This window comes from Oryza brachyantha, chromosome 12 (genome assembly GCF_000231095.2).
Source record: "Oryza brachyantha chromosome 12, ObraRS2, whole genome shotgun sequence".
In the NCBI taxonomy this organism is placed as follows: domain Eukaryota; kingdom Viridiplantae; phylum Streptophyta; class Magnoliopsida; order Poales; family Poaceae; genus Oryza; species Oryza brachyantha.
Window position 1 is genome coordinate 15,698,941 of NC_023174.2, and position 22,923 is coordinate 15,721,863.

General features: G+C 42.2%; 2 protein-coding genes across 14 annotated transcripts; both read right to left on the reverse strand.

The window, feature by feature from the left end:
• Positions 1 to 2,530: 2,530 nt before the first annotated feature.
• LOC102699641 (nuclear transcription factor Y subunit A-7-like) lies at positions 2,531 to 6,614 on the reverse strand. 5 transcript variants are annotated; one of them, XM_015842927.2, is made up of 7 exons: positions 6,492 to 6,614; positions 5,522 to 5,769; positions 4,924 to 5,084; positions 4,067 to 4,141; positions 3,706 to 3,870; positions 3,559 to 3,623; positions 2,531 to 3,045 (listed from the first exon to the last, which is right to left on the reverse strand). In XM_015842927.2, the coding sequence occupies exons 2-7, from the start codon at positions 5,547 to 5,549 to the stop codon at positions 3,009 to 3,011; spliced, it is 531 nt and encodes a 176-aa protein (XP_015698413.2). In that variant the 5' UTR covers positions 5,550 to 5,769; positions 6,492 to 6,614; the 3' UTR covers positions 2,531 to 3,008. The 5 variants fall into 5 exon arrangements, with proteins under 5 accessions (XP_015698413.2, XP_015698411.2, XP_040385772.1 ...); XM_015842925.2 differs by having other exon boundaries at positions 3,506 to 3,623; XM_040529838.1 differs by lacking the exon at positions 3,559 to 3,623 and adding an exon at positions 5,194 to 5,428 and having other exon boundaries at positions 6,492 to 6,606.
• Positions 6,615 to 7,294: 680 nt separating this feature from the next.
• LOC102722915 (cationic amino acid transporter 1-like) lies at positions 7,295 to 21,890 on the reverse strand. 9 transcript variants are annotated; one of them, XM_040529472.1, is made up of 20 exons: positions 21,598 to 21,890; positions 21,302 to 21,447; positions 20,738 to 21,194; positions 20,521 to 20,643; positions 19,002 to 19,289; positions 18,555 to 18,902; positions 18,117 to 18,425; positions 17,812 to 18,028; positions 17,107 to 17,733; positions 16,373 to 17,025; positions 16,165 to 16,287; positions 16,000 to 16,080; positions 15,653 to 15,706; positions 15,425 to 15,576; positions 14,986 to 15,023; positions 14,588 to 14,698; positions 13,548 to 13,770; positions 12,878 to 12,952; positions 12,724 to 12,776; positions 10,591 to 10,794 (listed from the first exon to the last, which is right to left on the reverse strand). In XM_040529472.1, the coding sequence occupies exons 1-15, from the start codon at positions 21,619 to 21,621 to the stop codon at positions 15,002 to 15,004; spliced, it is 3,624 nt and encodes a 1,207-aa protein (XP_040385406.1). In that variant the 5' UTR covers positions 21,622 to 21,890; the 3' UTR covers positions 10,591 to 10,794; positions 12,724 to 12,776; positions 12,878 to 12,952; positions 13,548 to 13,770; positions 14,588 to 14,698; positions 14,986 to 15,001. The 9 variants fall into 9 exon arrangements, with proteins under 9 accessions (XP_040385410.1, XP_040385406.1, XP_040385407.1 ...); XM_040529473.1 differs by lacking the exon at positions 10,591 to 10,794 and adding an exon at positions 11,925 to 12,684 and having other exon boundaries at positions 12,762 to 12,776; XM_040529474.1 differs by lacking the exon at positions 10,591 to 10,794 and adding an exon at positions 11,925 to 12,684 and having other exon boundaries at positions 12,762 to 12,791.
• Between the last annotated feature and the right edge of the window lie 1,033 nt (positions 21,891 to 22,923).

A 22,923-nucleotide genomic window follows, 5' to 3' on the forward strand; every position in this document is an offset into this window, starting at 1 on the left:
CCTACTTGCATTACTTGTTCTCTTATGCTCAATCTGTTTCACAATATAAAACTTTTTAGTCTTATCTATATTCATATAAATGCTAATAAATCTATATATATATATAAATTATATACATTCATCAATTGATGAATTTAGACAAAGCTAGAAAATCTTACAATATGAAATGAAGATAGTAACAATTTAAAAATGCACCAATTAGATGAAGGAAAGGGAGATGCATTTTTTGATAAATGGAAATGGAAGTTATGCAGTTTCGCGCCAGCTCTAGATGGAAGTTTTATCTCTTGCTTTAGGTTGGTATTCTAAGTAGTGTTCTTGTTTTTATTTTGATCAAGCTGTGATTTTTATAATTTGCAGTCATTTGACTGAACATTTGTAGTAATTGTTTGCATCTTTTTTGAAGCAAAGGCAGGAATGGATTCTATTATCTAACAAAATTTAATAGTGAACACCAGGTTATGGATTTTTTTTTGCCAAAATGACCGAAGGAGGTCATCCAATGTAATTAAGATAGGAAGAAAAGTTTTACAACGATAGTTGGCTGTCGATGAAGGATGTGTACTAGAGCACACGCCCCGAACCAAGTGCTAACCGTTCAAACACACACCACAAAGAGGAAAGGGTTATGGATGCACCCACAACTTCACAAACACCAAATATGCTTCCTACAAGAGAGAGGCCTTATTGGAGGAGGTATGGGGCCTGGCTTTGTAGTGCAAGCAAAGCATGTCAAGCATCCCTTTCACTGTTCTCTGGGGAGGTAGCTGATGCATGCCTCCTCTCCTTTTTGTGTTCTTTTTAGGGGGGTGCCATCAACATCTTGATCCTATTGCCACTGACTGTTCCATCAAAAATTTTTTGACAAGAACCAGGTCTTGATTCAGTAACAATACTGAAGCTCACTTCACTTGATCACTCAATTTCTGATTGGTCAGTTGCATGCATTTTGAAGAACAGATTGTTGATTAGATTGCTTCATGTGCAGGCAGATTCAAGCTAATGGATGAAGAATAATTAGCCATCCAGAACTGCTTCATGTGCAGGCAGATTCAAGATACATCAGGAGGAATAATTAGTTATCCAAAAAAATAGTATTCATCTATCTGCCTTTTTATAATCTGAATAGATTGATCAATCTAGGCAAAGAAATGATTATAAGATTGACCCAAATTTACATCCGTAACTACATGCAGGAAATACATGATTAGTGTTGGGTACGTACACACAACCTGTGTAGATTCTGGCATTCTCTGCAGCTGCAAATATGCAAATACCCTCTGGGTTCTTGTCTGCGTGCCTGCTCTGCCTCACTCATAATTCTTCAGAAGAGGGTCCCTATTAACAAGCATTATCATTTGCTTTCTGCCTCAATTGATTATTAATTTTCTCCCATTTTTCATCTCTCTCTCTCTCTCTCTTCTCTATCATATGCATGTTTATGTCTGTGCTAATTTGTTTAAGAATTTGAGATGAGGAGATGGAGATCTATGCTTTTGTTAGTAACTTGGGTGCTAAGGGAGAAGCATGGTGACTTGGCAGCGTGTGTCTGGACTTTGGTAAGCACCTGACATAATCACAGAGTGTTGCCTAAGATAATCACGTGGGTCACCAATGCCGGCAAAGGTTTTCAATTGCAGAGAGGGCGTGCACGCGAGTTTTGGTTCAGATTTTCAGAAAGTTCATGCTTTAGATTAGCTGGATTTATGACACAAAGTACACAACTCCTGTCCTTGAAAGAAGAAGTTCAGAACTCTATCCTTCAAAGAAAAAGTTCAGAACTTTTTTAATACATAAAAAAGGAAAAATCTCCATTACCAGCTTCCCAGAAGGCAAACCAAAGTTCAGAATTGTTCACATTAAGTTCAGAAATCTACCCTTCAAAAACAAGTTCAGAACCTCTGAAGAAAGTCGAGATTCAGATAAAGCCTTATTCAGAGTTGGCGTGAGCCTTTTCTTCCTCCTAGTACTATCTTTCTTTTTTCTTGTTAAGCGAAAAAGCGAGATGTGCTCGTGCGAGAAAAGGTACAAATTAAAATGTTTTCAATGTTCTCGAGAAAGTATATTCTTCTTGGTAATGACTGCTAATTTCTATCTTATCGAGAAAAGCATACGCTCATGTTATAGTAACATGATGGAGAAGACATGCCTGGATTTGTATAGGCCTATCAAAATCAGGTTCAGAGATATGTTCTTAGTCTCACATAATCATCAGGCAACTCAATGGAGAGCATGCATTACATTTACATGTATGCTATGCAATGCAAGAATCATATCAGGAGGGCAAGCACATAAGTCACACAACACAGATCATGGAGTGCCATCACAACTGTTAGGATCACATGAAAGTTCCAAGCAAAGATGAGAGTATCATTTGGCATCTGCAGTGGGTGTGTGCACAACAGATGAATCTCCAGATGAAGTCACTACATGCCCTACATTATGTTTATGTCATGAACATACACATATAGCCAATGTTTTATTCTGTGAACTGCAGATGATGATGCAAGGCAGTAACAGACCAATCCACTCCAAAGCAAACAATGGTCAAGTTAAGTAATTCTTTTAAGACTACAAGACTTCACTGAAAAACTGCAGCTATCCCATGACAAAGCACAACTGACGAAACTACTCATTGTACAAGAAGGTAAAGAAACTGAGCAGACTGAAACCAAAGGCTGCAAAAATCTGTTTCCCTGTCTATATTCTCTACGGAGCATATCCTACAACAACCAATGGCACCATTCTTTGTCGATCACTAGCTTGTACTGTACAAAACCTATTGCCATGTTTCACACCAGGTGCTTATTAATCCTTTTAGTTGCAGGTTTTTGACTTCTTATTTTGATTAGCTGAAGATGCACCCTTCGGAGACAGAGAACTAGACGGTTGGCTGCTATCGCGGGGTGCAACTCCATCCTGATTATCTTTGGAACTGGAATCGGAATGCTCTCCCTTGTCATCTGACTTGGAATTAAGAAATCGGCCTCCAGCTCCCCTAGCCCTTTTCAGGGCATGTTGATGTCGTGACTCATGGAGATAAGGCTGCACAGTGCAGATGAATGAAAACCATTAGAAGATGCAGAATATAGGTGCCAAGAACTGGCAGCTGAAAGAGTTGCACATTCCTGACAGTGAGAAACACATAAACCTTGTAAGAACACCCAAACATGGTATAATTTCATGGAAGTTCTCAGTTAACTTCTGACAGATAGTGCCAACATTGAAGTCTATTGAGATTAGAACCAATGCAGTGATCCAAGTAACAAGAATTTGTAACTTTTTGGTGCAAAAATATAGCGCAAAAGACAACTTGAACTAAAAAATTTCACGTGAAAATTGAGAGAGAAAAATCAGCCCACATTCCATATTTGACACAGTTTTCGTTGTGTGGTATCTAATTCCCAGATCCTTACATCTTTTGCAATAAGCAATATCCACACAGACATTGAAAACTTAGTGCGCAGAAATATAGACATGATACAAGATTTGAATGGATATTCACCATAAGATTTACAGTAGAGTAGATTGATCTTAGTATGGAAGTGGGATGTGTACATTGGAGAATTTAGTCGACTACTTGAAGCAAGTAGTTGTTCACTTGTGCTTCTGACCAACTCGAACTATAATAGAGCATCAGGAAAATGACAACTTATTAATATTCCATGTTATATGGTTTTGTAAAAGGTGCTAATCAAGATTTACCTTACGGCCCTTGACAAGCTTCTTTTCAGACTCAGCTTTGGCTCGAGATTGGCGACGCCTTAATATGGCATTATATTGCTTTGCATTCACATAGACAGGTTCTTCAATTGCATCAGTAGGCAGTGGTAGTCCAGCTGGATGCATCCCGACCAATGGTGGATGCATCTGAAAATAGCACCAATTTTGTGAAGTCTTAGAAAAAGCATTTTAACAGAGAGTGAAAGTAGGTTACGAAGGCCCAGAATAATGCAAAATTGTTTTTGTCCGGATGCGACATATTAGGCCATATAGGACAATGTGATACTGGCCTACCCTCCTCATGCAAAGTACATGCAGCTATAATTTATATATGAGAGATTACCATAGGCTGTCCACCATAAGCTGCATAAAGGCTTCCGTAATATGGATCAATATTTGGGTAAGCAATTTGACCCTGCTGAACAAAATATGCGGAATTAGACAATAAACATTACAAATGGTGTTTAGCATTATGCATGAACTGAAAATCCAAGTAAAGAAGCAATTCCTGGTGCAATGACCATAACACTCTGTTTGCTAAAGGTTACTAATGAAGAAAATTTTGCTAGGTGTGGAGAGTGGAGACTCATGTGATGGGCAGGTAGACATTTGTTGACATACATGTAAGGAAAGGTGGGATAGAGGAATAAATACGGTATGGTATAACTGTCATGGCAGTCATGCACACCTGTTTAACAATCAAGTGAATGGTATTCATAACAGAATCACACGAAAACTGGGTCTTAGTTTTTTTGTCACCGCCATGAATGTTTATCGAGTGATATATCACATATTAATTTATTTTGACAAATTATTTCAATGTTTTTGTAACTGTTTAGATGGCATGCAAGAGACGGGGGGATATCCCCTCAAGAGTTTAAAATCCATTCAATTATTAGTATTAGTCAGAAGAAATGGTTTTCAGGCCCAAGAACCGAATCCAAATTCAAATAGTTATTTGTCACCATTATGCAAAATTTCTCTTAGTATATGTATATCTGTGAGTATTAGTCCAAACAAGTGGTTTTCATGCCTAATAATCCAAATCTAAAACTGAACCTCCATAGTGATTCTCCATGTTTCTCCCATATTGCACAATGACCAAGTAGCTATATCTCTTAGACTAGAGCTCAAAGTGACAGAACAGAAGTTATACGACTTGCCCATAACTAAAAAAGGGAAAAGTTAAATGTAATGTACCATTGCATGGGCCATATCCAGATGAGCATAGGGTGTCGCATAATCTGTCGGAGGCGTTGCTACCATTGTCTGGCTACCTGTACTAGTAGCCGAGGTTTCTTGCTGGTCCTCAGGTTCACCTTGCCTCAGCTGTTTTTGCCGCTCATCAGCTCCATGGTTGTCTGCAAGGGAAAGAAAACATGTACCAAGTGATGTTACATCAATATTTCAGCAATTCCCTTTTACATGTCTAATTGATCAAAATACTGCAGAGTGTATGTCAACACTTACTGGATGAACACCTAATATTTCCATAATCTGATCAGCTATAAAGTTGTGGCATGACAGGCTGCGGCTGATGTTTGTCAATACTAATGGCAAGTGCATCCCAGCGAGGGTACAAAAATTACCTTCTAGACCTGGTATTTCCTAATACTAATTCATGGCACAAATGCCACTGTTTTCTTGGGCTAATCCATAACCGTGATACGTGCACAATACACCAGCCATGGAGTCTACAGTGCACCTATCATTATTATGATTATAATCATAGCAGAAAACTGCCCCACCATTTAAACATCAGTAATATATAGGGAAACATTAGATGGAACAGGCATACCTGAAACATCATGGACTAGAGAAGTCATGGCTTGTTCTTTTTGCAGAGTGAAGCAGAATCAGGATTGTAGTTAGTCAGAGGAAACAAATATCAACTACCCAGCTTCCGATGTGCTTCAAGCATATTGTAGTTTCTACGTCTTCTAGGAAGCACAGGAGATGTTTATCAACTATCAAGTTGTGCAGAGCAAACAGTGTCCTGAAACGCTAGAGGAATTTTGGTCTTTTGGAAGCAGCACACCACACTTCCTGCAAATCAACAAAATTGAAGCTTTCCGTGATCGCCTAAGCACAACAAGACCAAAACATCGCAGATACTCAGCACAAAAACTTCCATTCAAACTACAACAAAGTTAGTAAGTATTTACAACAAAGAGTAGTACGTAGTAGTTTTCAAGAAAGTTAGGGGACTAGTACACATGTAAATCTAGGTCTGATACATAACACCTCAAGAAGAGAGAAACGAAAATATATAAGGCGACAAAAAATTACAGACTGAATTGATGTCTCTTTGTTGATGGAACCATCCAGAAGTCGCAGACCAAGATTCTCTAACTGGTGTGAAATTTATCAAAACGAAGACCGGATATATATTTATCAAGAAAGGATTATCCGATAATGGAGTGGTATCTTTGACCTCCATGCCTCCCTCACGCTTCAGTAGCCACACAACCAACTACCGCCGCGAGAGCTGAGCATCACGCACGCACCGCACGGAGCCCGCCACCGGATTCTACCCGGCGGCGACGCGCGCCCCCCGCGCGTCGCCGCCCGAATTCACCGACCTGAAACTCTTCCCATACACACCCACACACACACACGAACTTCGCCGGCCGGAATCCGGAAGCACGCGTCCGCAACAAGGAAGAGGAAAGCCTCCCTCCCTCCCTCCCTCCCCTCCCTCCGGTGATTGAGCGAACCAAGCAGAACAGAACAGAAGAGAAGAGAAGAGCGCGGGCGTATGGACTCACCGGGGGGAAAACCAGAAGAGCGGACGCGCGGGAGGAAGAGAGGGGTCTCTCCGGCGAGGCGAGGCGATCCTTCTCCGGCGAGCGACGGCGACGGCCGACGGGGGAGAGGCGAGGCGAGGAGAGGAGGAGATGACGCGAGGAAGGAAATTTCCTTTGGGAGAAGGGGAAACCCGGGGAGCGCGTGATCTGGGCCGTCGGTTCGATGGGCCGGGAGGACGGACGGTCCGGATGCGGCCCACGCGCCGCGCGTGGTGGGCCCGGGGCGCATCCGCGTGTGTGGCTGCCGAGGTGGGTGCCTCTCCCTCTCTCCCCGTCCGCCTCACGTCGTCTGCTACGTCATCCTCCTCCTGACTGACGTCACTGCGTGCCACGCCAACAAGGGGTAGTCAATACCTTGTATATTTGTCAATTTTTGGATATCGATATATTACTTTATAAGAAAATTGATGGAGTTGTTGCTGGTAATTCCTATCGTTTCGACCAACGAACAAGTTCGTAACGATCTGAACGTGATTTTGTATTGAAATATATTAAAAGTTAAAATAACTTTCTGTTTTTTTTATTAGAAACTATTTAAAACTAACTCAAACATGCTGTTCTATTGTTTTTAATCTGAATATTTTCAAAGTTTCACCCTATTATTATTTAAAATAACATGAATTATAAAACTAGATGAAGTAATCAAGTATTTTAAGCTCTAGGAATGATGTAGATATAATAAATGCATCATGCAAGTAATAAACTGTTCCGTGCTGAGTAGATCCAGCATGCTGCAACCCCAATAAAAACAAAGGTAGCAATGTTTACACAGAATGACAGAAAGCCTCAGAAGTATCACTGTCACAATATCACATTATGGAAGTGTAATAGTGTAGCAAGCACCTTTGAGACAACAACAACATAAAGTACAAACAGTACAGGCCACACAAGAAATGTGAGAGCTTGATACGACAATCAACTTGAAAATCAATACAATATAGAAGGCATGCAATACGGTCTTTAGATTTTGAGAAACAGTTGTTTGGTAGCCCGTTTATAAAAATCTAAAAAAACTCTAAAATCTAACTGGCCCACGGAAGCATCAGAAGAATATGCTTCAATCATCTTGCTGGGTACAATGTACGTAAGATTTAAATATAACAATATATTTACGTACTTTCAAATGTTGCCTCCAAACTCTACTCGTTTTTCCTTGTAGTGTTTGAGATGCTAGTCTTCTTTGTTCTCATTCTGGTATGAACAAACTTGAACTCTATATTGAGTTGTTAATTTGGGTTTTAACTGATTGGGATAAAAGAATCTTGAGCTGTTAGTTTATCTTGAGTTGTTAGTTTGGGTTTTAACTGATTGGGGTAAAAGAATCTTGAGTTGTTAGTTTGGATTTTAGCTGATTGGGATAAAACTCTAAGTTAATTATGAACCTTCGACTTAACATTGTTTAATTATCCTATATTTTAAATGTGTAAAAAAATCAACGCTGTTGTTTATGGATGGAATATTATATTGGCACCAGCGCAATAAATCGGTTTATTGAGGCCCACCAATACTAAAAACCTGGTCAACGCTATGGCCCATCAGGAGAAGAATGGTCAACCCTTCGGCCCATTAACGGCCTATCAAACCTGAAAATTCAATCATCGTCAGGTCCAGTATGACAAGTTTCGATGCGAATTCATTTTAACTATATAGAGCCATATATAGAGTATTTTTTATTAAATTAAACCTAGGAACTAATGACAATGAACAAAGAAGCTAACAGTATATATGTTGCCTATATATACATCAAATAATTAAAAATTCATAAGACGAAATTAATTAAACACAGCAGCAGAGCAGCTAGTGAACTTCCTTTAGTTGCCGGCGCCGCCGTCCGCCGGCTTGCTGCCGCCTTCCTCCACCTTGCCGGCGGCGGCCTCGGCGGCGAGCGCCTTGGCCGTGTCGTAGGAGGCGTGCAGGCCAAAGAAGAAGTAGTAGGCGAGCAGCGCCGCCGTCCATATCCCGAACCGCATGAACGACTTGCCGTCGATGGAACCGAGCAGGAAGATGTTGATGAAGATGGACGCCGACGGCAGCCACGGCACCAGCGGTACCCCCCACTTCTCCGGCGTCCTCGCCATGGGCACCCTCAGCTGCAGGTACAGCGTCGCCGCGAACCACGCCGGCACGGTCGCCGCGTACGCCGCCCACCCGTCGGCGCTCAGCCCCCAGTACGCCGCCGTCACGACCGACGCCGCGGTGATCACGGCGAGGCAGGCGGCGAGCTTGTTCCGGTCGGCGTTCGTCGTCTCCCCGGAGACGTAGTAGCGGCGGACGAGCAGCGCGACGGCGACGAGCATGAAGATGAAGAGTGTCGAGATGGAGAGCAGGTTGGAGAGGATGCCGAGGTCGGTGAACAGCGCGATGACGGCCGTGGCGGCGAGCATCACGACGGTGGCGTTGACCGGCGTGCCGAGCTTGGGGTGCACCTGGGCCAGGCACGGCGGCACCATGTGCGTCCGGGCGATGTGCGTCAGGTACCTGGCCTGGCCGACGGCGCTGACGAGCAGCACGGTGGTCATCCCCTTGAGCGCGCCGAAGGCGACGATGTACTTGGCCCAGTCCATGCCGGTGGCGGTGAACGCGACGGTGAACGGCGCGTCGGCGTCGATCTCGTAGTAGGGCTGCATGAGGCACAGCGTGAGGGCGAGGACGCAGTAGAGCGCCGTGGTGACCGCCATGGCGCCGACGAGGCCGACGGGGATGTCCCTGGCCGGGTTCTTGGTCTCCTCGGCCATGGTGCTGACGGCGTCGAAGCCAATGTAGGCGAAGAAGAGCACCGCCGAGGCGGCGAAGACGCCGTGGGCGCCGAAGGGCGCGAAGTCCGCGGTGAGGTTGGAGAGCCTGGCCCTGGAGAGGCCGGCGGCGATGATGAAGAGGATGACGGCGAGGTGGAGGATGGAGAGGACGTAGTTGAAGCGGGAGGAGCCCTTGGTGCTGAGGACGGCGAGGAGGCAGATGAGGACGATGACGGCGACGGCGACGGGGTCGAGGCGGGAGTAGTCGTCGGAGAGGGAGGCGGCGTGGATGCGGAAGTCGTTGGGGTGGTGGTTGAGGAGCGTGGCGAAGTAGGACGTCCACGACCGCGCCACCGCCGCGCCGCCGATGCAGTACTCCAGCAGGATGTTGCCGGCGGCGATGAACGCCATGAAGTCGCCCAGCTCCACCCGCAGGTACGCAAAAGACCCACCTGTACACGTGTCATCCTGTTAGTTTATTAATTTTACTCACTTGGAAATTAATTAAATTTTCCATCGTTTTCCAATCGATATTCCAACTCAAGTCACGTACACGCTACTATTATAGTAAAAAAAAAAGATAATACTAAATCCATATCAACAAACTTGTCAGGATATTATGATGAAGAAACAAACTAACAAATTTGTAAAAGACAAAAAAAATCTTCACAACTAAAAAAAAATACTAATTAATGGACTAAAGGCAATGCATGTGAGAGATATCACGTTCCGAAAAGGTCCTTAATTAATTCATTAATCACCTTTATCATGAATCTACACGTATCTAACTGTATGATATTACACCCTAATCCCAGGCTTAATTATATCAAAGTGGTGACGATATGCATGCATGCATTGGAAATTAAGATCATCACACGTTGGACTGGATCGACGTACCGGCGACGGGGATCTCGATGGCGAACTCGGTGTAGCAGAAGACGGAGAGCATGGCGGAGACGCCGGAGACGGCGTAGGAGAGCACGACGGCGGGGCCGGCGGCCTCCTTGGCCTCCTGCCCCGTGAGCACGAAGATGCCGGCGCCGATGACGGCGCCGACGCCGAACCAGATGAGGTCCCACCACGTCAGCGTCCGCTTCATGTCGGCGCCGCTCCGGACGCGCACCTCGTGGAGCTCCACCGCGTCGGCCGACCTCGCCGTCACCCGGTCCCGCAGCCGCGGCCCCGTCTCCATCAGCGCCCGCCCGTACGCGCCCCAGCTCGCGAACGACTCCTCCGGGAAGAACGCGCCGCCGCCGCAGCACCCTCGCCGCCGCACTTCGCCGTCCGCCGCCATGGTCGCGGAGGAGGAGGGTGGAATGGACGCCGGCCGCCGGGGAGGGAAGGTGGCTAGGTTTTACCCGGCGATGGCGGCGGCTACGTGTGCCGTATATAGCAGGGTAGGAGTCGCCAAGCGGGGATCTCAGCCGTACGATTGGCATCCGACGGTTGGGATCTGCATCTGCCTGATTCCAGGTCAAGCACAGCCGGTGGTTGAATCTGCAGATTCCCTGGGCCCACCATAGCAGATTCTGGCACGGACGGTTACATTAGTTTCCTTTTTTTTTGATCTTTTTGAACTGATTTGTTTCGATTATTTGTTTGTAAAGTTTTTCGAGGGAAATGCGGGTAGGACCGTAGAAGTATACATGATTAGTATAAAGCAGTTGTTGCTGCAAACGTGTGCATGTGGATAAGCCACACGGGCACACGGCCCAGCTCTATTTGAAAAAAAAAAGGATTTTTTGAATTGAAGATATACCTCCATGGCTTATATACGTAAGCAAATTTTTATATTTTAAAATTTAATTTTGGAGTTGGTTTTAGAGATTTTTAATCGTAGTGTATTCCCAGCATTTACTACCAAAAACATGTATACCACCAGATTACATTTTTTTTAATCGATCTCAGTCCATAACAGCCTGTAATAATAGGTATAAACGAAACGACAAGGCGTATATCTGAAAAGCTGAATTTTACTCGTATAATATACGAACATTTCAGTGATACAGGAATCGGCCGGAGAAACAAAAGAGAAAAAAACATTCATTTGGGCACACTACAGTCTGAATGTGACCCCAAGGCTGCTAACCTTGCTGCAGGTTTTAACAATACATCAGTTACAAGTCTCGCTACACTATACAAGCAATTGGTAATGTGATGCTTACTTTTTCCTTTTCTTTTTGACTATCTTACATCTCCACAAAACAAAAGCACAAAATGCAGGTTTTGATTGGAGCCAATTTTATACCCTATCAAATTTGCTAGAGCCAAAACTTCGGTTTTAGCGCTACCAAAATATTGATAAAGCCAAAGTTGGCTTCAATAGAAACTACCCAAAAATTTGCTGTAATGTTGAGTTCCATAACAATGTCTAGCAATTACTCATACTTACATCTTTCTCTTGTTGAAAAAAAAAAGAGGAGAGAAATCTAGCTAGCCGAATAAGCATTGACCTAACTATCATCCACAGAGCTTTTGAAGGAAAAAAAATAATTATAAGCACGTAATAATGAAATTTGACGGCCTGACGAAACTTTTGAAGGAAAAAATGTACAATTATTTATAAGCACGTAATAATGAAATATGACGGCCTGCCGGATTCGAACCGGCCACCTAAAAAGCTATCCTTTCTATGCTCTTCCGACCGAGCACAAGGCCGTTGCATCTTTTAGTTCTTCTTTTAAACTTAAACATGGAGAATTCCTAGTTGAAAAGGAGTTGGTCTTACAGCCTTGAAAACTATTTTGCCAGGGCAATTGAACGCCTTAACTGTTGTTTGACTCACATTGCCATTGATCGAACTACTGAAAATGCTAAGTGACATTTCTCTTCATACAAAACGTATTTTGAATTTAAATTGTAGAACCAAAATTTGAGAATATAGCTCACTCCAAAAACTACTACTAGCACGCTAAAGTTTGTTTGGGCTCAGTGTTCATTCTTATGTCAACAGATGTTGGGCCAGGAGGACAGGGTCGTAACTGGGTCAATAATACGTTAAAACGTCCCCCAAGTTGCCTTATTTTTTGTGATTAAAATATTATTCTGGCGGTCATGAAGCTTCCGGATGAAATCCTTTTCACTCCTCTCTCTCTAAACGCTTACAGTTTTCCAGTGTAAGATCTAGAACGAACATCAACTATTTTTGGGGGCCTCTAGTTAGCATTTCGAAGCTGATCACGGACGCCAAATCATGTGTAAAGCAACTAAACTATTGTGGGTCAACGATATGGACTGGAAAAATGTAATTGCTAGCTAATTAGCATATCTGCCGGTTGACATAATGGCAAAATGCAGGACAAATGGCTTTTGTTGTTAGGTTGCTTTTGCAGTAATTGCACCGTTATTAACTTGTAATAAGACAGATGGATTGATTGTTAGTTTGCTTTTGCACCGTAGTTAACTTGTTGTCATGACGCCTGCACAAAGTACATATAAACTGGTAAATAAATACTTACGTTTGTGATATCAGAAATTAATTCATGCACGTCTGTACCCGGGGCATGATGACCTGCCAATGGTAATTCTGTGGCGGTTAATGCATGAGCAGTCCAAATCAACAGACATGGCCCGTACTTAAAACTGTTAATAAGCAAGATATGGAACACATACCACATAATTCGGTTGTTTGGTGGACGAAATTCATAGGCATACACCACGGATGATAATTAATATGTATCCATATACCTGCAACAACAGGAGTAGGTCCATGAACATTGGCTCACACAAAAAGGACATTTTGCACAAGAGTGCTGTAAAAACAGTTCGATTGAGTGATTTAGCATAAAAAATATGAATGAAATGGTTCCCTCAAGAATCAACTAGTTCCAAGTACTATACATTCCCTGCTGAAACCAAACACATTGGGTACTGTATGAATATAGCTAAAACAAACAGAAGCCCAAATTGCACTCATGTTTTGAGTCTGGATGTTGGTACATGCAGAAGAGGCCCATAAGGTAGGACAGGAAATTTCTTATGTGGAAACGAGAAGACTATTCCGGTCGCTATGCATTCACACAATGGCAAGGCATCAGAGTGACTTGCTTCAGTGCAAACATCATACATCTCAAAAGGTAAAGACAGATGTCATTATTATTTTATTGGGTTTATCTTAACTTTACAGCTAATGAGATGCTTGAAATTAAAAAAAAAACTGAAAATAACCAGGGGCTCATTCAAATGTACCCCCAGCTAGAAATCGCCAGGTAAACTCTATATCCTCAATCCAGTCAATGTAATAATTTTGTTGGCCTGTACAACAAGAAGGGACAGTATTAACCTTGTCAGCCTGTAAACATGAACCTCGTTCAGCAGAAACACTAAGGCAACCAACGATCCATCAGCCCACACTTAAAGCGCTTGTACCTTTGTATGACCTGAATTAGTCCATCTAGCCTAAATAAATAACGTGTTTTGATTCTTCTGCACAAGGGGTTCTGCAACTTGTAATCTTGCAGGACAGTTTGTTCCACGACCCCATACCTTGATATATAATCACAATCCTGAGAAATGGACAAAATAAAGAATAAAAACCCCAATCTCCAATAAGTCATTTTAAAGACAACAAACCATATAGTTTTAGAATTTAAACAGCATCAAAGGTTGACCAGAAGATCAGATATAATAGCAAACAATGCATTACACTCGTAGTCCTCAAATGTAGATGGAATTGTGCGGCTATATCCACTACCCATGATTACAGTAATAAGTTTAACCGTGAGTGCAACAGTTCGGTTCCTAAATACCATCGTATATTAAACCCTGGAATAACACTTCTCCATGCCCGAGTGATCAAATTCACTATATTGGATATTACTTTTTAGAGTAAATTTCACAAGACCACACATATTATGGTCTCACAAAACCACAGGGTTTTAGCATATGGCACAACCCCTGGTATAATGGTACAAGAGATTCACAAAACAACACTAATAACCAACTTAGCTTGGTAATATAGCAAAATAAAATTATTACTATCAGGTGGTTGTAACTTGTATATGAGGTGTCAAGGTACTTATATAAATCTGATACATTTTACATGTAATTCTATAACTCATATTTGGTCAAAAGTGTGGGTTTATGAAACTATATGAGCATAATACATGATGTTATTTGTCACATACCAAAAACCTTGTGGTTTCTAAAACTTGGTCCACAATAGATGCAGTTTTGTGAAATTTACTCTAATCTTTATAATCAATTTTCTTCAGTTAAATGAATTTGGATAAATTGGGATGGAGATACAATAAACAATGACCGTCAGTATTTTCTCTTTTGGTGCATAACTATTAGCATATGAACTGCAGATTGCACATGTACCTGTCAGTAAATCCGAGAACAACATATTTCTGCAGCAAACTTCTGCCCAGTAACATCTACAAGCAGATATCACACATACATACCACACTAGCACCCAATTGCAGTTCCCTCCTGCAAAAGAGAACAGGTGATCAGAATACACTGTGGGAGTTAAACAAATCTTGGCCCATCTAAATTCCAGCTCCATGGGAAAATTTACATATGCTGTTTAATGTTGGCAAAATTTTTGCCTACTGGAAAACGGAAACAGTAGATTTAACTGATCAAACACTTACAATTTCCAACACAAGTTTTAAGCTCAGATCAAGAGAGATGGACAAGCATATGACAATGAATGGTTTCTATGTTAATCTATGACTATGAACTTTACATTGCAAATAATCAACTGTAACAATTACCTGAATGATATACTTCCTAATTCATTGATCCACGGCACCTAAACAACAAGAAAATAGTGAGCAAGAAGAGGTGAATAATACTATATCAATAATAGCACAAAAGAATTGCATCTGATGAACAAGAAAATGTGATGTATGCAACTCCCAAGATTGAAAATACTGTGTTATGATGGTAACAATTTAGGCTATGCCAGACCATAATTTACAAGATAATCAACGGCAGACATAAAACTTGCAAACTTGGCGACAGCATTTACAAACTCATCCCAGACATATATAACAGAATGCCGTTAGCAAAATCTACGATAAAAAATAGTCATCTAATTTAACAAATACGGATTTCACATGTATGTATACCATAGAAACATTTTATTAGATTCCATGGAACAGACATCACTGACAAGAAAACATCTCCTGTTACTAGCTCTAGGAGAGTTACCTCTGGGAACCACAGTGGCATGGGATCTTCTTTTCCTCCAGTGGAAATTTATAATTATAAGTCAATTCCTCACCAGCATATATACGCCTCTTTGCATAAATGAAAATCTTCTTCTGGCCCTCGACAGTAATTACTTTTGTATAGCAATTTGGCTGGTGTGGAAAAAACAAGACACTATTTAACATGGTGTAAAACCAACAGTTAAAAGTTTCATGTTAAACAGCTTACATCGCAAGAATGGTTGATGAATCTTGCTAGCCCACCACGCTTAGTAGCATCAACCTTCATAAATTAAGAAAATAGGCACAATTAATACAGAAGAGCACATGGTGCATTCACAAAATATGATTAATATAAACCATAGTATCTAGCACAGGTTGAGGTTACAAAGCTGCACAACTGTCCTGGCCATACATCAAAACAAACAAAATCAACTAAAAAATTACATCATACATCAAATTTAAGATAACAATATCTAACTCTATCGTTGTCTAATAATCAAATAAAAAAAATAAAGTAACACAGCAGCATCGAATATTAGATGGATGCAATTGAAGAAAATTGGCTAAACCTACCACATATTCATCATCCAAACGGAAAAGGTAACTGCTTCCGATTCCACTTTTCTCATATTGAGCCTCACGTATGTCTGAAACCTGTAGGATACAGTAATCTATAACATGTTGCTCAAAAGCGGGTACATCAATAAAGGAATAGTTCAGTCATTAAGTCATAATGACCTGTCGGCGAATCAGCTGACCCACATATTCAATTACAAAATCTTCTGCGTCAATAGATTCAAGAGCCACCAGCCCCCATTCATGGATCTTACTCCTTTGAAAACGTAATCGCTTCTTCCTTGACTGTATACCGAGAAAGGAACATAAAATGGTCATTCAAATCTCAAAGAATAGAAACATTGGCACTTGACAAAATATACTTCTGTACCTTTGATTGGGTAATTTTTAGTAGGTCAGCGCCTTCAGCAGCTGCTAACAGGTTCCGCAGCTTAACTCGGTTTGTTCTTGCAGATGCACCCTTAACTTGTGAACTTTTCAACACATTGCTTTCTGGAGCTGACAGAATACTCCTAACACGGTAGCCTCTGACTTGAGCTCTTTCTGATGGAGTGGCATTGCGTGCCCAAACACGCCATTCCCATCCACTCACAGAAGCTCTTGCACAACCACATGATTCTGGAAATAAAACCAATGGTTTTTTCTTCAAGTTGGACTCATTGGACAAGTTCTTCTGCTTTCTTTTCTTTGTGTGCACTGTAGATGTATTTCTATTCTCCATAGGCGCTTCACAATCATGTGGTTTTGGACATAAAACTAACGGTTTTGCCTTCAGGTTGGACTCACTGGGCAAGTTTTTCTTTCTTTTCTTTACAGGCATTGTAGATGTAGTTCTATTCTCAATAGGTGCCTTGCAACCATGTGATTCTGGAGATAAAACCAATGCTTTTGCCTTCAGATTGGATTCAATGGGCAAGTTTTTTTGCTTTCTTTTCTTTCCAGGCATTGTTGCTGTAGTTCTATTCTCAGTAGGCACTTTGTTGTTAACAAAAGGCTTACTAGTCGGATGGGAAGACCTGCTCCCTGGCAATGAAAGATGAATGTAATAACTCTGTGAAATGTATATTAAGAAGGAGACAGAGGAATGAGGATTAAATGACTCACTCTTTGGAACCTTGTTAGAAAGGAGTTTCAAGTCCTGCTGGATACTCAAATTAATATCATTGTTATGTAAAGGTTTGGCGTGCTTTTTAGAGGGCTTATCCACAACAGAAACTCTCTGTGAAATCCCTGCCTTGATTGATCCATGGATATTTTTCATATTACCCTTGCGTTCAACGAGATCACATAGAGGTCTGGAGAGCTGCTCATCCATTGGTTTTTCTGATGATGCTGCTTCACAGTTTTTCCTGAATTTCCTCTTCCTGTAGTAAGTATATTGTTTGGGTCTCGATGTTTCATCCATTGTTTTACCTACAGTATTTTTCCTGGTGAACCATGAATCAAGACAATTGTTAAGAGCAACTGAGAAGAGAGATGCCCACTCTTTCATTACACTGTCATGCAGTAATTGCCTGAAGAGAGCCCAATTAGTATATCTATAAATTTCCGGCACTGAGCCTACTGATTTTGAGGGCTGGTATTTGTTTTTGTCCATAATCACCAGTGAAGCTAAGCCAGTCTCCGTTCCAGGAGGCACCTCATCAAAACTCTCGTCCAATTCAGCTTCTTCATGTACATCCAGCTTTTCAAATATACTTGCATAAGATGCAGAGCACAATTGATTTCCCACTGCATCCAAATTATGAAATTAGAATAATTTAATGTTGCTCATGTAAGACAATGCAACAGAGGATGATACTTATTTACCATAAGAAATGAGCATTTTGTCTGCAGATGTTCCATATGCCGTAGTATCAGCAGGGCAGGGTAGTGTATCTACAGCCATTTCAGCCGTATCCAACATTTCATCTCGAGCCATTTGAGCAGGACTATCTTGAGCCATTTCAGCAGGAAAGGGTGTTTCATGCCCAGATATTCCAGGACGGGATGGTTCTGGTGCATGAACAGGGGTGCGAATTCTTTCCTGCAACACAACATTTAAATGTAAAAATCATGCAAATTCTGAAATATCAACAGCTATCAAGAAAAAATAGTTATTGTTGTCATCTCACTTGATTAATGTCATCTTCAAGTCCAAAGCACAAACAGTTTGTTATCTCCTCTGCAATGACCTCCTTGAAATGTTGGAACAAAGTTTCCTTTGCTGCCATATATAGTTCATTTGCCAGCATTACCTGGACTCGTCTCAAGGGGCCAGAAAACAAAGTGGAACTTGATTCAGACTTCCCACTTGTTTTGTCAGTACCATGTTCAACATCAAACAAGAACACCGAATGGGAATGCTCAGCAGACTCCCGGTTTAGTCCAAATCCTGGTGGGAAATCCATGTCGCCTTCAGGAGCATTTGAATCACAAATTGCCTGCAAACCATGAACTGTCAATAAATCATTAACGAGAGAAGGATTTACATCTTACTACCTCCATCTGGAGGTACTAAATGTTAAACCCATATTTCAAAGAAAGAATGTGTTTAGTCCTACTGGAGGAACCTTTGGTGACATTTCATCTGTGGCTTGCATCTTTTGGTTATTAGAGGTTCCAAGAACAACTGTAGAGAGAAGGTTTGACTCATTTTTTCCTTTTAGCCATGCATCAGAGTAGTCCATGACAGGATCATACAGTACTTCATCCCAGATACTCTTCATTGATTCATTATAAATTGTTGTCCAAACTGCCGATAATATATCAGCAAATTCATACTGTAATGCAGTTGATTGAGCAGCCACAGAAGGATCTCCCAGTACTTTATTAAATGAGTTCAGTTTTTTTGGATGAGTAGATGTTCCATCACCCTTGCCCATCAGTACCAAAGCATTCTTGTTGCTCACATTGTCAGTCTGGAAAAATAAAACCATGTTGGACAGGATTATAATTTGCAAATGAATAGGTAATACAAAGAAGTTCATGTCCCATAAAACATGACAAATAAAACACACCTTAGCAGCTTGGCTCTTAAGTTTTGCAGCCATTTGCTTCTCAGTTTTCCTGCAAGCAATAATTTCAGGAAGTACACTGCTAAATATTTCATCAATAAAAACTTTGCGGGCTGATTTCATTATTCCAGCATGCAGCTGATGGCTTATATCATCAACTATATCACTCATTAAAGCGTTCAGGGACCCAGAATCATTGGCTGCAGATTCTGAATGTTCTGCACCTCCACTCCACCAATCAATTAGTGATACAAGCGTAAATGGGCCAAACTTGCTGTCGACATGGTAAATCTACAGGAAAAAATAACTGTTATTGTTCAGACTATATACTAGTGCAAACCAAGAATAATTCATAAACATAGATGTGCTGTAATTGGGGAAACTGCGTACATAAGACATTATAACTGATCTGCCATCTTGTTGCATTAAGATAGGTGTAACGAACTGAGGTTTCATCATAATCATATGATGGTCTTTTACCCATAAGTTGAGTGAACATAAATGATTTCCATAGGGCACATGGACATGCTAATAGTTTACTGTTTTTTTATTCCAACTTTAAGTGAGATATCCGGAAAAAAAATCCTCAGCCAGTAGAGAAAAAGGATATGTAAAAGAACAAATGCATCAAATACTCCTTTGTGATGCTAATCCAACAAAATCAATAAATGAAGCAAGATTCAAAAGGCTCTTCCAAAAAAAGGAACAAATAGAATGTTGTACTAAACATCAAATAATCATGACCAGAGTGAGTATGTTCAAAATAAATTACATGTATGTCCATATTTCTTTATGATGCAGTGACAAAGGTCTTTATTACACTTCAAACACATGCTAAGGCCACTTACCTCCTAGATGTACATGCAATTCCATATATATTTATGGTGCGGCCAAAAATTCTTTATTACCCTTCAAATGCAAGTGATGGCCACTTACTCCTAGATGGTAATAGTAATACTAACCATTAGATCTCATAGAACAGATGGACCAGAATAGATGGTGTTTAGTTGAAACACCAGACCACATTTCCCATTACGCTGATAATCGAAACACAATGAGGATTAAAGTGGGGAGATTGCTTTTGTGGTAACGTTTTCCCAAAGAACTCGATACTGGTGGTAATGAGCTTTGTATTGGGACCATATCGTATCCCATGGTATTGCATACCAGTGTACGCCAACCAAACAAATTCGTAATTAAGTTGCAGTGTTAACTTGCTACAGAGAAAAACAGCCAAACAAAACGACACTATAATTCGATGCACTTTAAATTTCCATATACTATTGTATCATCTAGTGCATAAGAACACTGTGGCAGACTGATATTCTAGAGGAAGTGGCTAGTTAGAGCCAAATCGAAACAATGCCTTTAATCATTGTAGAACTGCCATTGAAATACTTGTTTAAAAACACTAAGCATGGCAAAGGAATGACACTATCAGTTCAACAAAATAAACATTTGCAAGCATAAAGTGTGAGAATGGATCCAGGATAAATATGGTTCTAGCTGATGCTTTTCTTACCATTGAAAGGTCATGCAGATAGCTACTGTGATGCCAATAAGAAAGTTCAGCAAGAGAATGTGGGCCATGTCTGCGGCCTTCTGCATCCTCAAACATCCAACATGATTCTTCACTTGAAAGAGCCTGGCATAGAGAACAGAAACTACACAAGTCAGGAAGGTAGACAAGCAAAGCAAAAGGATGATGTGCATAATATGGACAGAAATAAAAGCCATACATCCGGAAGAAGCAATTTGCTAACAGAAGCCAGTTTCTTATTCCCTGCTGATTTGTTTCTTGTGTCGACCGCAGCATTGGAATTCCATTGCGAAAGGAACTGTTTCAGGAAACTTAAGTGCACAGGGTTCGCCATTTTCCCGCCAAAAACTGCATAAATAGCAAGATCGTGGGGCAAGAAACCAGTGGATAAACCCTCATACAGCTGTTCGGGTGAGTAAGGGCCGCACATCTGCCCATGCTGATTCATGTACATGCAGCCTTCCAAAGTCTGGTTCTGCACATACCCATCACCATGTGTCCCATTCTGGCCAGCTGAATACCGTAGGTCAGACTGCGGATACACCACGCCATTGCTGTCGACAGAGCAAGTGTTTTCCTGCATTGCAGCAAACATGCCAGCGCCTTGCGTCTGGTCACCATCGCTGCAGGAAGCCACCTGCTGCCGTTCCGAAAACCTGATCAATCGACCAAACACGTGAGATGTAGAACACCATAAATCAGTCCATTGGTCGATCAATTTCTAAAAGTGAACGCATCAGCTAAGGATCAGTGAAGCCCTTACCATCGGACCAAATCCCCTCGCGCATCGCCGGACGCTGCCACCGTGCTCTCCTCCATGTCCTCCCCTGCCTCCTCGAGCGGCAACACCCTCGCGCGCTTCCTCCCACGGCAAGCATCGGCGTCCCCGCGGAAGCTCGACTCCACCGCCTGCACAACACTCATCATCCCCTGATCTCTTCATCCACTCAAGCATCGTCAAAGGATCAACGCGGATCTAAAGCTACGAACCCTAAATAAAGTCTAACACGAGCCGACGGTGAGGCGAGGCCGCCGGAGAGGTGGGTGGGGGGAGCTTACCGGATCGGAGTGAGCGTGTGGCATGGTGAGGCGATGAAGACGACGCCGGCTTCGCCGCGCCGCCGGGGGGACAGGTCGGGGTCGCGACCCGTGCCGTGCGCTGACGTCAACTCTTTCTCTCTCCCTCCTCCTCTCAAGTCTCTGAGGTCGAGGGGTGGAGCCAAGCAAGCGGCGACTCGGGCGAGCGGTCTGGACGGCGGCGGCGGCCGGCGCTACCACCGCCTCCGCCTGCACGCACGGGCGTCGGGCGGCGGCCGGCTCCCGCTGATCAGCTGATGGCGAGTGGCCGAGATGCCGAGATCTTCTGGTCCTTCGAGTTCGAGACTGCTAGGGTTAGGACATACATTCAGTTTGGGCCGGTTGGGCCATTGGGCCAAATTGATACTAGGCTGCTGCTCGAAATTCCGTGTAATTTTTCGGAAATTTCTGACCGTTTTCGTGTTCCTATGGATAATATCGTATCCATTTTCATTTCCGAAAAAAATTGATTCAGTTTCGATTCCGAAAAATTTCTGATCGACGTATTTCGTTTCCAAAAATAGAACCAAAACGCTAGGTGAGGTGGACTCGCCGTGTAGTAGTATAGGCAGGGCGTGTGGTTTGCGTTTCATCTCCAAAAGTTTGCTATCTCTACTTCTCATCTTTTTTTTGGCAAATTAAAAAAAAAACGCCCTCTAATGGTTTGCCATATGACTTCTCTAAATTTAGATTTTTGTCATATCTCTTCGTTTGTGCATATATTTAGAGCAACTCCAACAATTGCCCAAATTATGTTTCCCAAATCCTGTGTTTTAGTAAGTTTCTAAATAATATGGCAAGTAAAAATTTGTTTTATCTCTAACAACTAGGGATATTCTATTTACCAAAAATAGATTAGTCATCAAAACATCAAAACGTTTGGAAGTTACGTGAAACCGAGAGCAAGATCGCATCCTGCAACCCGGAGCAGAGCCGTCGCCGTGCATGCGCCATCCGCGTTCTCCCGTGACGCAACTCCAGCGCCGCCCGCGACGTCGTGCCGTCCGTGTCCTCCCGCGCCGGCGGCCGACGTTGCGCCGTCCACGCTGTGCCGCGCCGTCCGTGGCGTCCCACCATTATATTTATGCGTGCGCAAAATGATTTCATATTGGTCAATGCAAGAACTAAAACGTCAGCAAGAGTACTTTGACCTCTGCACGCATGAAAATCATGAAAAATGAATTGAGCCAGGTGCATGACACCGATGTGTAAAGCTAATTAATCATGACATGCCAAAAAGAAGATTTTTTGCATGACATTAAAAGCAGGAGAAGAGGTTGGTTCAATGCCGTACCACCACCACCGCCA